Source organism: Pogoniulus pusillus, chromosome 22, assembly GCF_015220805.1.
Source record: "Pogoniulus pusillus isolate bPogPus1 chromosome 22, bPogPus1.pri, whole genome shotgun sequence".
Lineage (NCBI taxonomy): Eukaryota > Metazoa > Chordata > Aves > Piciformes > Lybiidae > Pogoniulus > Pogoniulus pusillus.
The window spans coordinates 15833467-15849181 of NC_087285.1; the positions used below are offsets into that span (position 1 = coordinate 15833467).

General features: G+C 41.5%; 1 protein-coding gene across 2 annotated transcripts in view; it reads left to right on the forward strand.

Annotated features, from left to right (window-relative positions):
* The window catches only part of RNF145 (ring finger protein 145), a 44755-nt gene extending 30152 nt beyond the window's left edge, over window positions 1-14603 (forward strand). For both annotated transcript variants that reach the window (XM_064161947.1, XM_064161948.1), the window contains exons 5-11: window positions 342-577; window positions 3845-4020; window positions 7772-7912; window positions 8834-9016; window positions 10678-10825; window positions 11518-11874; window positions 12956-14603. In XM_064161947.1, coding sequence (XP_064018017.1) covers window positions 342-577; window positions 3845-4020; window positions 7772-7912; window positions 8834-9016; window positions 10678-10825; window positions 11518-11874; window positions 12956-13399 — 1685 coding nt within the window. In that variant the 3' untranslated portion in view covers window positions 13400-14603. The remainder of the gene's footprint in view (window positions 1-341; window positions 578-3844; window positions 4021-7771; window positions 7913-8833; window positions 9017-10677; window positions 10826-11517; window positions 11875-12955) is intronic.
* Window positions 14604-15715: the final 1112 nt, after the last annotated feature.

Sequence of the window (15715 nt, forward strand, 5' to 3'; positions counted from 1 at the left end):
CTGGAAATGTTAAGGAAAAAAGAGTACTTGTTGGGTTATTCTCTTCATGATTTATTCCTGGGACTTGATCCTAACCTGTGTAAGACTCTGCACGTGTTTGGGGTATACCTCTTAACCTCTAAGGTGCAGGAGTGCACTTTGTATCCTTTGAAAGCGGCAGCTTCTGTGACCCAGCGAAAGATGTGGCGGGGAGCCTGGTTTCGTAACATGCATGTCCCAGTTAGAACTGTCGTAATATGCTGAATGTTGATAACAGCGTTATGGACTGATAACGTATTAAAAGACTCTTTTCCTGAAGGGGATAATCAGCTTGATTATAAAATGCCGTGTCGCGTTTCCAGGTCAGCTGGTGGTGTGTACGCTCTGCTCCTGCGTCATGAAAACGAAGCAGATCTGGCTTTTCTCTGCTCACATGCTCCCTCTGCTGGCACGGCTCTGCCTCGTCCCTTTAGAAACCATTGTCGTCATCAACAAATTTGCCATGATTTTCACTGGCTTGGAAGTCCTCTACTTTCTGGCATCAAATCTTTTGGTGCCCTACAACTTGGCAAAATCGGCCTACAGAGAGCTTGTCCAGGTAAGACAACGAACACAACAATTCTGTTTTCCTTGACTTGAACCCTTTTGCTGGAAGGAAAATTGAAACACTTTGCTGACGTTCTGTGCTGCTGTGTGCAAGTCGTGCTTTCTTAGCGAACCAAGTGCGTTACTATCCATAGCATCTTATGTCTTCAGTTTATGGTAACTTATAATTTATGTGGGTGAGCAGTTGAGACATCAGCCTACTGGCCAGCTGAGCTTTGCTTGGACTTAGCCTGGATTTGTGAGAGAATAAGCAAAGAGACAAGATTGCAGCAGCGTGGAGTTTATTTACCACCTCATTAAATGAGCAACGTAGTCCCTGTGCGCTAATGGTAGTAGCAGTTCATTTCAAGAAAAGCCTTCTGTAGGAAAAGTGTTTGTAATTATAGTAGTGTTAAATTGGGAGTAACACTGAAGCTGATTTTGACTGTGAAAGTCACTGATGGAGTGACTTGTAATTTGCAAGCAGTGATCTCAAGGGGCTGTAGTATTTTCTTCAGAATAGCAGCATTGCTGCTCTTTTGTGAGATGTCTCAGCAATAGAAGACTTTCTGGATGTGTATCCATATTGTTAATGCTTTGACATCTGATATGTATTTAGTTGAAAAGACTTCCTTAGTGGTGCAGCAGCATCACACCTTGCATTTTTAATGTAAAAAAAAATATATGAATACATGCATCCTTCTAGATATTTCAGTATAAAAAAATTGATACTTGCTTGACTTCTGACCTGTTTTAGCTTTTACCACTTTCTGGGGTTTTTCGAACCAAGCCACTGCCTTCTGCTCTGCAGTCCGGAAGCAGACTGAAAACTAACTCATCAAGTTCTTTCAAAGCCCTCTTTAAAGCTTCTCTTTGCTGTCATATCTGTCATACACAAACAAAAACTTGGCAGCAGTAGGTGTCTGGTGTGCCAGTGTCTCAGCCTGTCATGTTGATTTTTTCTCTTTGGTTATTTATTTTATATATAATTGGTCTTTGGGGCAGGATTATCCTTCTGTGCTTGTAGGGCACCTAGCACGGTCTGACCTTATCCAGCACTAGCTTGTAGATTTGCTGATTAATTCAGGAGCTAACCAGCAAAGCTTCAATATCCTTGTTTTCCAGTGAGAATAGGACATTCATTATCCTTAGTGGCTTTCTACAGCTGGAAGACTTGCACCTGGTTGGAACTAGCAACTCCATTTTCCACAGGCATGAATGGATGCAGAATTTATCTCCCTGAAGTCAAATGCAGATCAGATGTGGATTTGAGTCATGTACCTATTTTTTTATTAGATATGTTTAAAACCCTAAAAGGTCTCATGAATGTTTTAATTGCAAATGCATTCCAGGATGAGGGGAGAAGTAGGGTTTTGCTGATTTGTTGTCAGTATTTTATTCTAAATACAGCTATTCCACAAGCCTCCTCATCTGAAGGCTTGCTTGACGTGTCCCCTGACCCAGTCAAATTCACTTGCAAAATATTTTCCAAGGTTGATCTTTATATTAAATCTTTATATTACAATGTTGCGATCTGGAGGGAAGTATTACTTGTACATGGCCTGTGGATACTGGTCATTACTCTCTCCTTACTTTCTCTACAGGAGGCATAAAGATTTTTCCCTTGGAAATGCAGCGACAGTGGCAGAGACTTTCTAATGTGGCCCTGGATTTATAAAGCAGCAACATGTACTGCTTTTCTGCATGCACATAGTAAAGTGTGGGTTGGAATGTCCAGCTTTGCAAGAGTGGTTTTTGCATTGTGTTGACAGTATGGGAGAACAGGATTTTAATTTCTGAAGGGTTTGTGCCTCTTTGCTTGTATTCCCGAAACAGGGCAGAAGAAAATCATTGGTTTGTAGTATGCTTATATGACTGGTTTCCACTCCACTACTAATTAAGCTTAGTATGCTTATTCCAGGTGAAGCGATGGCTGTTTTCTCCTGAATATTTTCCTACTCCTATTTCCGTTGCTCTGGCTTTGTGTAGTTACTAGTTTTCGGGGGTGCCTTCATCATGGTGTCTGGGAGTTTACTACCGTTTTAGGCTACATTTAATTGCTGTTTTGATATCAGTGCGAAAACTCAGTGGACACTGGGATACGAAAGATCAGGAGTGTTGCCTGAGATAATACTTAACAGGTGGCCAAGGTAGCTTTTTGTGTGTGTATTTCAGACTATGGCTAATGGCATAGTTAAAGAGTAGATCTACATCCTTGGCTGCCTACTTGGAACAGAAGATGCCAGAAATACCTCACGGTTATGAGTCTACATTATGAGCATAGCATGTCCCTTTTCCAGTGTGGTGGAGGACTCTGCCAGAAGCTGCACAGGATTGCTTGCATTGGTCTCAGGCCAAGGGAGTCCCCCTGAGGGCAGATGCACTTGCTTCACAAGTCTGTGTGCACAGCTAAAAGCCGGAGCTTGGCAGCGTACTCCTGCCAGCAGCATATTGTTTGTCGATCAGCCACATACTGCAGCAATCCTCTTGAATGTAATATCTCTCATACTTGTCATGGAAGACTTAAGTAGGCAGCTATTTAAGCATTTGCTAGCATTTGCTAGCCATTATGGATGTATGTCATTGTGGGAAGCAGGTGATGAGGAAATCAGTGATTTGATTTTGACCCTTCCTGTTAAATCAAACTATATGAGGTTCCAGCTTCTTGGAAATGACTGCATCGTGATTTCATTTTTACATTACAAAAGAAGTAATCTGAGCTTCAGAGTATTGAAATAACTCTTAAGCATGAATTTCAAAATGCCTCGTGGATTAGGAACAATCATAAGTTCTTTTTGAGATACTTAAACATGTCTGAGATACTGAGTTTTTCCTTAAACAGTAAAGCAGAGCAGATGCACTGGGCTGAAGTGATGTGGTTCATCTTTCAGGATCTAGTGTGTGCAGTGACTTGGCAGTAGCTATAGAGAAAACAGCATTGCTGTGACTTAAGCTGGGTAGAAAGGTCTGAGAGGATTGCACATGTCCTCATCTCTCCTGCTGTGAGCAGGCTGCAGCCAGGAGCTCCAAGCAACTTAGGGAGGGACATTGAGTTGCTCTGATAGTTGCTGCGCAGTCAGGTACTTGTCTCTAGGCAGTGGTAATATGTCACTGTTGAAACTGGGCTCACCACTTCCCAGACTGTAGTTTGATGTACCACCTCTTTTCCTTAGACATGGTTAATGCCACGTGAATTAGCGTTAGCTTCTTTGTGGCTATGCTGTTGACTATCCTTTTGTTAACAAATCAGTAACGTACTGTATTTTTCTCTCTTGCCCAGGTGGTGGAGGTGTATGGTCTCCTGGCTTTGGGAATGTCTCTGTGGAACCAGCTGGTTGTGCCAGTTCTTTTCATGGTGTTTTGGCTTGTCTTATTTGCTCTTCAGATCTATTCCTATTTCAGTACACGGGACCAGCCTGCCTCGAGAGAGAGACTCCTCTTCCTCTTCTTGACAAGGTAACTGACTAGTCTGCAAATAGCCCATTTTCTGGTTTGGCTATCTTCTGAAATGAATATCTGCTCTTTTAGAGACTAGATAAGTAGGTTGCCTTTATTGCATTTGAATACTCACCAAATACTTGTGCTTACCAGAGCAGCCTTATATGTAAGCCCTTTTAAGCTTGTCCTTCAGAGGAACAGATACTATTCAAAACAGACAGCATAAACAGAATCATGGAAGCACTACCAGAGAAAGCAAAATACTGTTTTGGTGAGGACATGGCTGTAATTGGAACTTTGGCACAAAAAAAATTTTGTGGTATACAAACTAATTTGATGTCTGAGATATTTCAGCTCAAGTTCATTCCAACTGATGTCTTATTCATGATTGTGTTGCTTTCTGAGCCCTTTGTCTTGTTTCTTCATTCTGGTGTAGAGCACATTCTTGAGTTCATTCAAAGAGCTGAATTAGGTAACTCTCAAAGTAACTTTTGAGTCCAGTGCTTAGCAGAGCTGTAAAGGTCTCCCTGAAAGCTGGCTGAAAACTGGTTGTAGAGTAAAGGTGAGTGGCCTGTGTTAGTGCTTTTATTAAGAGAAAGGCAGCATTTGAGGAATACTTCTGACTGGCCACTACATGCCTTTGCTGCTGGTAATTAGAAATTACAGCTCACAAAACGAGGCGGCAGCGTAGGACAGAGAGGAACTGGGTGTGTTGCAGAAGCTGGGTTAGGCAACTCACATAGGGTAACAGTGGGATGGGGAGAAAATAGGTAGTAGTTGTCCAAACACACAAGTCACATAGGACATTATTTGGAGATGATGAATCATTAATTCTCCTGAATGAATAAGTTGCTCATCACTACAGCTTTCCTGTCAGAGATTTCTATTGCTTATCTTTCTCTTGCTTCTGTGTGCATATATATATCTATGCTGCCATAGTGCAAGCTTTCAAAAATCATTAAGGAGAAGTACCAGAGAATGTATTTAATATGGTATTAAAACTGATTACAAGCATCACACTGCATTATGTAAAAGCACTGATTATTCTTACCTGGTTAACTAAACCATTAGTGTCTGAAGTTTTTCTTTCTCTTCATCTCTACTGCGATTTTAGTTTTGTTACAATAGAGAACTGCATTTAGCAGTTGGAGCTGGTGGAGCCTGTCCTTTTCCTTGTGAATAGGTTGAGCTTATTCCTACACCAAATTGTTGGACTTGGCAAAACAGGGAACTTCCTTTTCAGGCTTGCACTGGCTTGATCTGAGTGAATGAGTACTAACTGGTCTCTGGAATTCTTCCTGCAGTAAGAAAAATGCAGAAGAACTATGTGAATGTACTTACCATTCTTAGCTCTGACAGTACAGAAACAAGCAATGCTTGTTCATCTTAAAAACTATGGACTCAAGTAGTACCACCAACAGCCTTTTACCCTTCAGGAGGGAGCCAAATTACCTTGTCAGGCCAGTTAATAATGAAGTGCTATCTGTTCCACAAATTGGAATAAAAAATGTGCTCTTCCATGGAAGTGAGTGAATTCTACATCTGTGCCCTTTAAGTGTAATGATTGCTTGAAATAGTGTGTCTGGATTCAAGTGAGAGCAGTTAGGGTGTGCATAAAGCTGTGTCTGGTCTTCCTGAACACATCAGAGTTGGCTATGCTGGCTCAGACCAAATACAGATCTAGCCTAGGATCAGTTTTTCAGCAGTGACCTTAAATGGGTGTCTGGAAAGATACTCACCCATAGTATGACAAACAGGGTTCTGCCCAGTACCCATCCAATCCCACATCCACCTTCAGCTGTTGGCTTGCATTCGTTGGGTGTGGTTAATGTGTATTCAGTAGCCCTCTAAAGATTTATCTTCCATCAGTTTGTACTTTCTGCCCTTGACCCCATGTACACTTGTGTCATTTGAAAGATCCTGAGACAAGGAGTTTCGCAGCTTTACTTGTTCTCAATGATGAAAAATCCATTTTGATTGTTTAAATCCATAGTTTGATTGAATGCCCTCAATTCATGTGTTGGGGCAGGGTAGGAGAAGACCAAACAGTTCTGGTTTGTTTTGTTTGTTGTTTTTTCCTCTCTTTAAAACTGAGAGTAATGTAATCTTCCAGCTTAGACTGAAAAGCTCTTGCTTGTATGCTTTCTGTTTAAAAACTGCTTTGTACATTTCATTATCCTTGCTGTTAACTCTCAGTTTTATCCATGAGTATGTAACTGCTGTGAATTTGGAGCCTTGATGAGTTCAGCTCTTTGAGACAATTTACAAACTTGTGCTTGACACATAAACATACCACTGGGACAACCCCAGGCTTCTCTTTGAGCTCTTAAGCTCCTCTGGGACACTTGCATAGTAGATCATCTGGAATTAAGTTTAGGAAGGGTAATAAAACTACTTTGACAAAAAAGGATTTGACATCAGGCAAAAAAGCTAGGATTCTTCATTTTGGATAGTATTTTGAAGCAAAACTTAGTGTTCCTCTAATATTGTTCAGAAATAGCTGGTTTGAATACTGTACTTCTCACTCCTTTGTCTGGAACATGTAAAAGCTTCTTTGGCTCTGCTTGATTTGGTAAACAGGCAGAATGTGATGGCTTACCAGAAGCCCTGCAAATAGTATATGCAAACACATCAACGTTTTCTGTTGTAACTTATTTTCAAAGGAGATTTCCTGTTAACATAGTCATTAGGAGAGACAAATGTCTTTTGGACAACTTTTGTTTATTTTTGAAGCATGTGCTTCCTCAAAACTCTTCTGTTGGGGCGCTGGACTAGTTCACTCTCCAGTTTGTTATCAGGACATGTTTTGACCACCATAATTTCTCTTGAGACCAGGTGAACCAAGACTTTTTTTTTAACGAATGTTGGTGTTGAGATATTACCTTGAATTATGTGTATGAAGATTTCCACATGTTTAATCCCTGTCTGACAACTGTTTTGTTTTTTTAACCTAGTGTCGAGTTATGCAAGTGCATTGATAGGCACTCTCCTTGCTCTGGCAAGCTGTTTCAGAAGCCTAAGTACTTTCTGAAGCTTGGGCTGCCCCAAATATTGTAGTGTCTGGGTCAGGAGAGGAGTAGCCCTAAAATGAAGGAGCTAAAGTTATGAAGCCATTCTTAGCATCATCAAATGTATTCTGGGGTCTCAGCCTTTGGAGCTAGCATAAGAGAGGAAGGAGCCAGCTGAGGGAATATTCTTCACTGTCTGTCTTTGCTGCTTCTGGCTCAGCTGTTTGAAAAACAGGCATTGCCTTACTGAGCCTGATGTGAACGCTACCAAAAAGCCACAGCCTCCAAACCGCGTCATTTTGATGTTTGCTTGCACCCTTGTGGGACTCAGTGGAAAGTGCCTTAGTGAATGAATCTTTAAATTCGGTGTTTCTGGTAGCTGGCTACAATTTCAATGGGCGGCCCTGGTGCCCGTGGCTGACAGATTGGCTTGAGCTACGGGAACCCTATGGCAGCAGGACAGTGCCGCCGTGTGGCGCAGGCTGGAGGGAGATAACACCGCAGCACAAGTCCAGCTCCAGCCAGAAGACAGCATTTAACTGGGCGGCTGAGATGAAGTGTGTGTTGGAATGATGTGACAGAATACTTTTTCTTTAATTAGGAGGATTTCATGGTGGTGTAGAGCCTTCAAGATTTTCATTAAACCAATCCAATTGTGCGTTGAAACCAGCGTGCACCATTAACAGGACAAGGGGAGAGCTTATTATATTGCTTCTAATTGATGGACCTTTTCTTTTTGTTTTTCCTCTCTCTCCTCCCAGTATTGCTGAATGCTGTAGCACTCCATACTCACTGCTGGGCTTGGTCTTCACAGTGTCTTTTGTTGCTTTGGGAGTTCTGACTCTCTGCAAGTTTTACTTGCAGGGCTACCGAGCGTTCATGAATGATCCTGCTATGAACAGGTAGGTGTCTTGTACCTAGGGTCTAAAAAGAAGCATACTGAGGAGGTTTATATAGCAATATACAGGTTGCAGTGTAACTTTTTACCTTGCAAAGTCTTGGGTCTCCTTGACAGCCTTCTTGTATGGCAGTTTGTGTGCACTGGAGGGAATTGAGGTAAAAACACAGCTTCTCACAAACTTCTTAGGAAGTGCTTCATTTCTCTAACAAAGAGCTCTTAGGATTTAAAATTGCACACTCTGATTGTCTTAGTGCTTTCATTCACATGAGTTGCTGGAAGATTTTCAAATGCTTGGTTAATATAAACACTTCATATTTCCATTTTCTCATTTACTGTCATTTGCCCTGTAGTCATGTGTGAAACATTACTAATCTCTGGGTCTTAGAACACAGCGTTGTATGGAGTGCACATGAATTAGACAAATAGAGAAGCTGCCTTTTCTTAGTACTTGTCCCAACTTGTCCAATATGAAATTGGGATCCTAGTTATGACACTACTGTTGTTAGTTATTCCAGCCCTTAACTCTGTAGAATATACAGACCATATGCCAAAGAACATTTTTGATTTTAAGATGTGGAAGCTGAAATGGTATGAATCATTATTACTCAGGAGCAATCTACATGAAAGTCTCTTTTGAGGAAGCATGTGGTTCTGGGTGATCTGTACTTAACTGCATCAAATCCTGGTGCTCCTTGAATGTATTAAATTCATGCTAAGGCTCCAAGTCAAAAAGGCATGGACAGATGTATTTGGTGAAGACACAGAAAAAATATATTATTGTTTATTATTGACATCAGTAAAGGGTAAAACATTTGAAGGGTTGTGGCAGAAACAGCTTATTTCATGGTGTTCCTAGATATAGTTTTGAACCAGTGTTGGCAGACAGTAAAATGTGATTGATTGTTCTTTGTGTTATCTGCAGGGGAATGACTGAAGGAGTCACGCTCCTGATCCTGGCTGTGCAGACAGGTTTGATTGAGCTCCAAGTTGTGCATCGAGCATTCCTACTCAGTATTATTCTTTTTATTGTGGTGGCATCCATACTTCAGTCCATGCTGGAAATTGCTGATCCCATTGTCTTGGCATTGGGAGCCTCAAGGGACAAGTAAGAGATTGTTTTCCTAAACTGAAAGTTACTCAATCCCATTTTAGGAGGTGATAAACCAGTAATTGATGGCCTGATTTGGATTTTTAGTAGCTTGTAAAGTTACTCTGCCTTTTCTCTATGCTGATTTCTTTTCTAGTCTAAATTCTCTAGTTTTTTCTCTCTATTCTACTCCCTCAAGGGCACACAGTAGAACTTTTCACCATGCTGTATGCTGGCAGACAGGGGTGAGGCAATTTTGGCTTAGTTAAGCCAATCCAGGACTTCACTGCCTGTGGTCTCCCCACCCACACTCCATTGTGTAGATTTGCAGAATGGTTTTACTTAACTTCTCTGCACTTGGATAGGTTTCCCTCTAACTCAGTGGGAGTATCCCTCAGATACTGAGGATGGAAAGTTTCTAGAAGTGACCTTGTGTTAAATATTGTAAAATCTATACCTTTGGTGATGCCATGATCCTGAAAGGATAGGGATTACTGGCAGAGAGCAAGAGATGGAAGGTTTGCATTAGCTTATATCTTTATATCTTTAATTGCTTGTGCTGTTTCCCTTTCTGTAACCTGTAAGTGAAGAAATAACAGACAAAGTTTATTGTATAAAGAGGCTACTTATAGCCAGTATATTCTACCTGCAGCAATGTTAACCTCAAATATATTAACAGAGCAAAAGGGAGTAGAACCAGGATATATGCGTCTGCCCAGCTTAAACAAGCAGTTTGTGGTGAATAGATGTTTAACTTCCTTCTGCCAAATCTCCCAGGCAATTCTAAATCAACTGGGGTCATGATAAATTCCACTTCAGCAATCCCTTTCTCCCTTCCTCAAAACACAGAATTACAGACCTCATAGTAGTGTTCTGATGTTTCTTCAGATTGCATTAAGTGAGCTAGTTTCAGCTGCTCTCTTGTGCCCTCAGTACTTTCACTTTTTCCGTACCTAATTTCCAGAGCTAAATGAGGTTAAAATACAACCTGAAGAATGTGTAGAAGTAGTATAGTAAATCACTGGAGATAATCTGAAAGCCATCACGAGTGGGTATGTGTAAAAAGATAGATGGTATGTTTAGGCTGAGGAGGAGATAAGAGAGAAGTAAAATGATAGGAGCAGAGTTAGGACTGGCAGAGATGAATGTCCAAGTCTTGCTACATTTCCTCTTTTGTGATCCCTGAATTGAAGAATGTATTTGTGAAGGCAGCATGGTTACATCTGGTGATGAAAGGAAATGTCATTGGCCCTGCTTATTAGCAAACAGACATAGAGTTGTAGTAGGTATGAAATTTGGAAGAATTCTCTTTACATAGAAAAGTACAAACACATTTAATAATTTTCTTTAATTGTCTTTCATCTGAAACATTCAGTATCTCGGGTAATTGGTCAAGCCACTCACTTGACTCATTGTGACAAGTATTATACATGAATTCTAGTCCATCATTATCTTTGTATTGAAAATGGCAAAGGTCAGACAAAAGCTAACTTCTCATACAGTATTGTGTTATAGGCACGCCTGCTGGGAATGAGCCTGCCCAAGTGAAACAGAAACTCTTTTCAACAGCTTAAAACCTTGAGCAAGCATCTAATGTGCCTACATCCAGCAGTCAGCCTAATCTTATTCTGACACTCGAATTTGACTTGAAAAATAAAAACCTGTTGTGTCATTTGCAGGAGCCTGTGGAAGCACTTCCGAGCAGTCAGCCTCTGTTTGTTCTTGCTCGTGTTCCCTGCGTACATGGCTTACATGATTTGTCAGTTTTTCCACATGGATTTCTGGCTGTTGATCATTATCTCCAGCAGTATTCTAACCTCTCTTCAGGTAGGAATGTTAGCCCTGTAGTGACTGTGAAGCTCTGTGTTAACTGTGATTCTTTTACTCTAGGGAGTGGAAATAGGTGACAGGAAAACAACAGGGATGATAGAAGGGCAGAAGTACAAGATACCATATAAATTTCTTGGTTTATCTTCTTCCCCCTGAATCTGAGCCTAAAGATCTAGGGGTGGGCTGACAACATGGATGAATAGAAGTCTATTTCCAATTGTAAAGCCAGAAGACTTTTGAGGGCATAACAGTCACTGTAAAAAGTTAAGTTTGTTTGTTTTCCAGAGCAGTCATTTATGTATTGTCGCTTAGCTATGGCTCTTTGAAGGTAATTTGATCTTCAAAGAAAGTGGTGTAAATACAGGAAAGTTTTTTTTTTTACTGTGACTATTTATTATAACTTCTTTTTCAGTTGTTACTAAATTTATTAATCCCCTCTCATGGTGCTCAGTTCTGTTTAATCAACTTGGCTATCTTCTGGACTCAAGAGTCCAGAAGAAGTACTTAGGATCAAGCCTAAATGCTTTATGAGAAAGTGACTTTAATTTGTCTTGAAGTTCAGCAGCAGTTTGACTACTTTAGGGCTTGCCTGCCCTCTGTCTGGTTTGGGAGCTCAATACTAATGCTGAATGACTTAAGCTCCAGTTCAGAATGAAATGCTGAGCTTATGATCTTGCACTGTGTTACAGGTGCTTGGGACACTCTTCATTTATGTTTTGTTTATGGTGGAGGAGTTCAGGAAAGAACCAGTAGAAAATATGGATGATGTGATTTATTATGTGAATGGCACCTACCGGCTGCTGGAATTCCTCGTTGCGCTCTGTGTGGTGGCCTACGGCGTCTCAGAAACCATCTTTGGTGAATGGACTGTGATGGGTTCTGTCATCATCTTCATTCACTCCTATTACAATGTGTGGCTGCGGGCCCAGCTGGGATGGAAGAGCTTCCTTCTTCGCAGAGATGCTGTGAATAAGATCAAATCACTGCCCATTGCCACCAAAGAGCAGCTGGAGCAACACAACGATATCTGTGCCATCTGCTACCAGGTAAGGATGGAAGTGTTGAAAGGTTAGCTTGGAACTGAAATAGCTCTGGACTGTCAAGTTCAGTCTGCAACTAGTAAAATAAGTCAAGTTTCTAATACTGTGCTCAAGAAATTAGTCAAATTGCCCAGATTTCTGCTTTTGTGTAAATAGATTTGGAGTGCTGGCATGCAGATAGTCTTTATGAGTAGAGGTAGTTTGGATGTGTTTAAGCTTTCATACCTTTCTCCAGTTACACAACAAACTGTGTGCTTGAGATTTGAAACCTCTCACGTTTGAGTTGAATTGATCTCAGTAGTAACTCAAAATGTGCTCTTTCTTCATTCATGGAAGATTGTTGCTGAAGGGCAGTGTGTAGTTAATAGCTGATCTGCTGTTCCATTGAAGCAGCTCAGTCTCTAGATGTTGTTACTCCACCTCATCTGCAATGTCAGTTTTAGAACAGAAACCTAATTACTGAAATGTTGAGTCTAGCTAATGTAAGTGCCTTAGAAATCAGAGCTGAAAGTAGTACATCACAACTCCAGCTAATCCTGCTTTGTAGTTATGAATGATGGCGAAAGAACCACCCTAAGGTTAGTCCTGTGTAGTTGAACTGAATGAGATGGACTCCAAACTTGCTGCAGATTCTTTGAAGAGTAAAACTGCTGGTGCCAGGTGGAATTTGAAATACCAGCCAGTAATATTTGAGTCTCAGCTGATGGAGTTAGGGTGTTCATTTTTGGCTTGTTGTTGTTACATGCTGTATCTGCAAATGCTGGTTTTAACTTTCACAATTGTCTTAAGCCACCTAATACTGTGACTTTCATCCTACAAAGGGTTGTATTTACATGTAATAATACCTTACAATGAAAGCTTTTTGCTTCATTTCTAATCCGTATAATATAAACAGCCACACATGGCCTGAATTTGAATTTTGGATACGTTTAAATGTGGAGGCATGTTGGTATGAAGGAAGAAGGATTCTCTTACTTGCCTCTGGACTGTCTCTGTCTCTTCTTTGTCTAATAGACCTGTTGGATGTATGGAGTGAAAGGAAGTGGACTACACATAATACAATCTTCCCTTTTTTTGTGTCTTTCAGGATATGAAAACTGCTGTAATCACACCATGTAGCCATTTTTTTCACGCAGGCTGTCTTAAAAAATGGCTTTATGTGCAAGAAACCTGCCCCCTGTGCCACTGCCAACTTAAGAGCCCTTCACAGTTACCAGGACTGGGACCAGAGCTGGTTCAACAGCCAAATCCTAATGCAGAGCAAAATACCAGAGCTGGAGATGCACCTGAACCCCATGGAGTTGAACATGACAATGAGCCAAATAAGCAAGATAGCCCTAGCCAGAGCAATGGACAGGTTGCTGAGAGACCGGACAGCTTGGAGGCCTCCGCAGAGATGGAGGAGTCTCCAAGCATGGACAGTGACACAAGCCCATGTGAAGCCAACCAGGGAGCAGCTTGTGCTGCAGAACTAATTTCAGCCCCAGAGGGGTGCCCAGCTCAAGATCTGAGGGTTTGTGTCGAGCTCTAAAATGGCAGAGGACAATGTGGGAACAGACACATTTCAGAGATCCAAGTTTGACTCAGAAGAAAGCAAGCCTGTCCTTCCACAGCTGTGAAAGAAGTTTAGTTCTTAATGCTGGTCAAAATGTAACCTCCCATGCTGACTTTTTATGGGCTGCCTGGTAGTGGTAACTCCAGTGAGATGTAGTAGATGACTCCAGAAGCTCTCTGAACTGTGGGCATAGGAAGGATGTCTGGAAATAAATTGCAGTGAAAGAGTGTTTTCGAGACATAGGCAAGGGCTGAGAAGAGCAAGAGGTCTGTGAGAGGTTGTAGACAGACGGACAGAACGCTTAGCTTGGAAGAGCATCATTGTGTGGCCATGACCAGGGTACCCAAGAGGGTTAAGTGCAGCGAGGTGCTCGTCTCTGACCGAGGTGCAGCTTTTGGTTGCTGGCAGCATCTTTATATGGCACGTAAGCAAAACTCATAAGATGCAACAGCAGTGATTGTAAGTAGAAGATGAAAGCACTCTTAATATGTCACATGTATGCTTTGGGTGTTCTTGGTGGGGCAATTGCATTTGAATCCATGTAATCTATAGTGACTCTTGACTTTTATGACGGAGTCTTCAATATTTTGATGTATATGAAACTTTTGCTAATAATGGGCACAGTCTGGGCCGCATGAAGTAAACTAAAGCTCTGGTGAACACTTTGACCACTGCTACCAGGTGCAGGAGGAAAGTGGGATGAGTTTTAGGGCACAGATAGAGGCCTCGCAGTACCGTGCTGTGTAATGTTTAATTCTTGCAGCTGAATTAAAGCAGTATTAAACTCTGGCGATATTTGCACTTTGGGAATGAGTACATTACTGTGTATGATCAGACTCCGCAAATGCCACTTTTAAAGCTGTTAATAGGTTTGCACCTTTTTCTTTTCTTTGACAAGGACATGTCCATACTTAAATTTTTACATGCATCATGGCTTCAAGTAGAATTAGGGACCAGGGTGGGGAAATAGGTGGGAATAGGGGGCAGGCAATTTTTTTATGTGAATTTTGATATGAAGAGAAATTAGTCACTTATTTATACAGTAGGCTTGACTCAAGTGTTTTTCAAAGTCGGTATTCCTAATGTGAAATGTGATACTATTTTATTTTTAGTAGTAAATTTGGATGTAGACTGACAGACATAGGTGAATGTCTTAATAAATTACATTTGAAGATTTTTACACCTGGTTGTGATTCTTGTGTTGGAATTCCTAAGCATGTGTGGAGAGGCTGTCCAACAGTAGTTGCTCTCTGTTCTCCTTGGAGATCAGCGGAACTTCTGATGCCACACACTCTCCCGTTTCCGTTTCAGTGCTGTGTTTCCTCATGGTACCTTCTGGCCTCCCCTGGCCCTTGCCACCCTGTCTTGTACACTGCAGAGCAAATAGCAGAACACTGAGGCACTAAAGACTGTTTTAATTCTAGCCACACTGAGTCGGTGGAGGCAGGATTTCTGGCCAGTGCTGTCACAGAGTAGTGTAGTGCTGTCAGAGAGTAGTGTTCGGTGTTGTGAAACAAAGACTCCTTTGATTGACAGAATGTGTTCCTGAAGGATGTTCTGTTAACCCCTGCTTGCTGTCCTTGGGTGTGGAAAACCGACTCCAGAAATTCCTCAGATCAGTATCAGGAAGTTTTTAAATGTGGTCACCTCACTTCCATGGTAGAGAGCAAATGGTACGCCAGGACTGGAAACGAGAGGACAGCTTGGTAAGTCTCATGAAATGAAGGTTGGAGGGGTTGCAACACACATACAGATACCTCACAGTGAATGCAAGGAGAGAAGGAGAGGATCTTCTACTCCATTGACATGAGAGTTGTAGGGCAGAAGGGAATCACTGGGGTACATAAGCTGCAGTTTGTTGCTGTCCCGCACAGTATGTCACATCATCGTTTTCATTAATACAGCAACTGGTGAAAAAGTAACAAGACAACAACAACAATAACAAAACCTTAGCTGCTTATGCTCAGAAACTGTTTCTCAGCCTGACTGATCTCTTGGCAATGAACTTTCTAATTTCTGCCCTAAATTATTCATAGCTAATTGGTAATGCAGAAGCTACTGAGAGGACTCTGGATTTACACCGACATCAGTAAGAGGTGAGTGTGCCTGAAGACTGCTCATTAAGAATCTACAGAGCCATGACAGATACAACAAATGCACTATCTGCAAGACTGTGGATCAGAAACATGGATCTAGGACTGGAAAGGAAACCTTAGACTAGGCAGGTAAGTCGTTCCTTCCATGAGAAGTGATGCTGCAGGATTCCCACTGGAGGGAACCAAAAGTAACTGT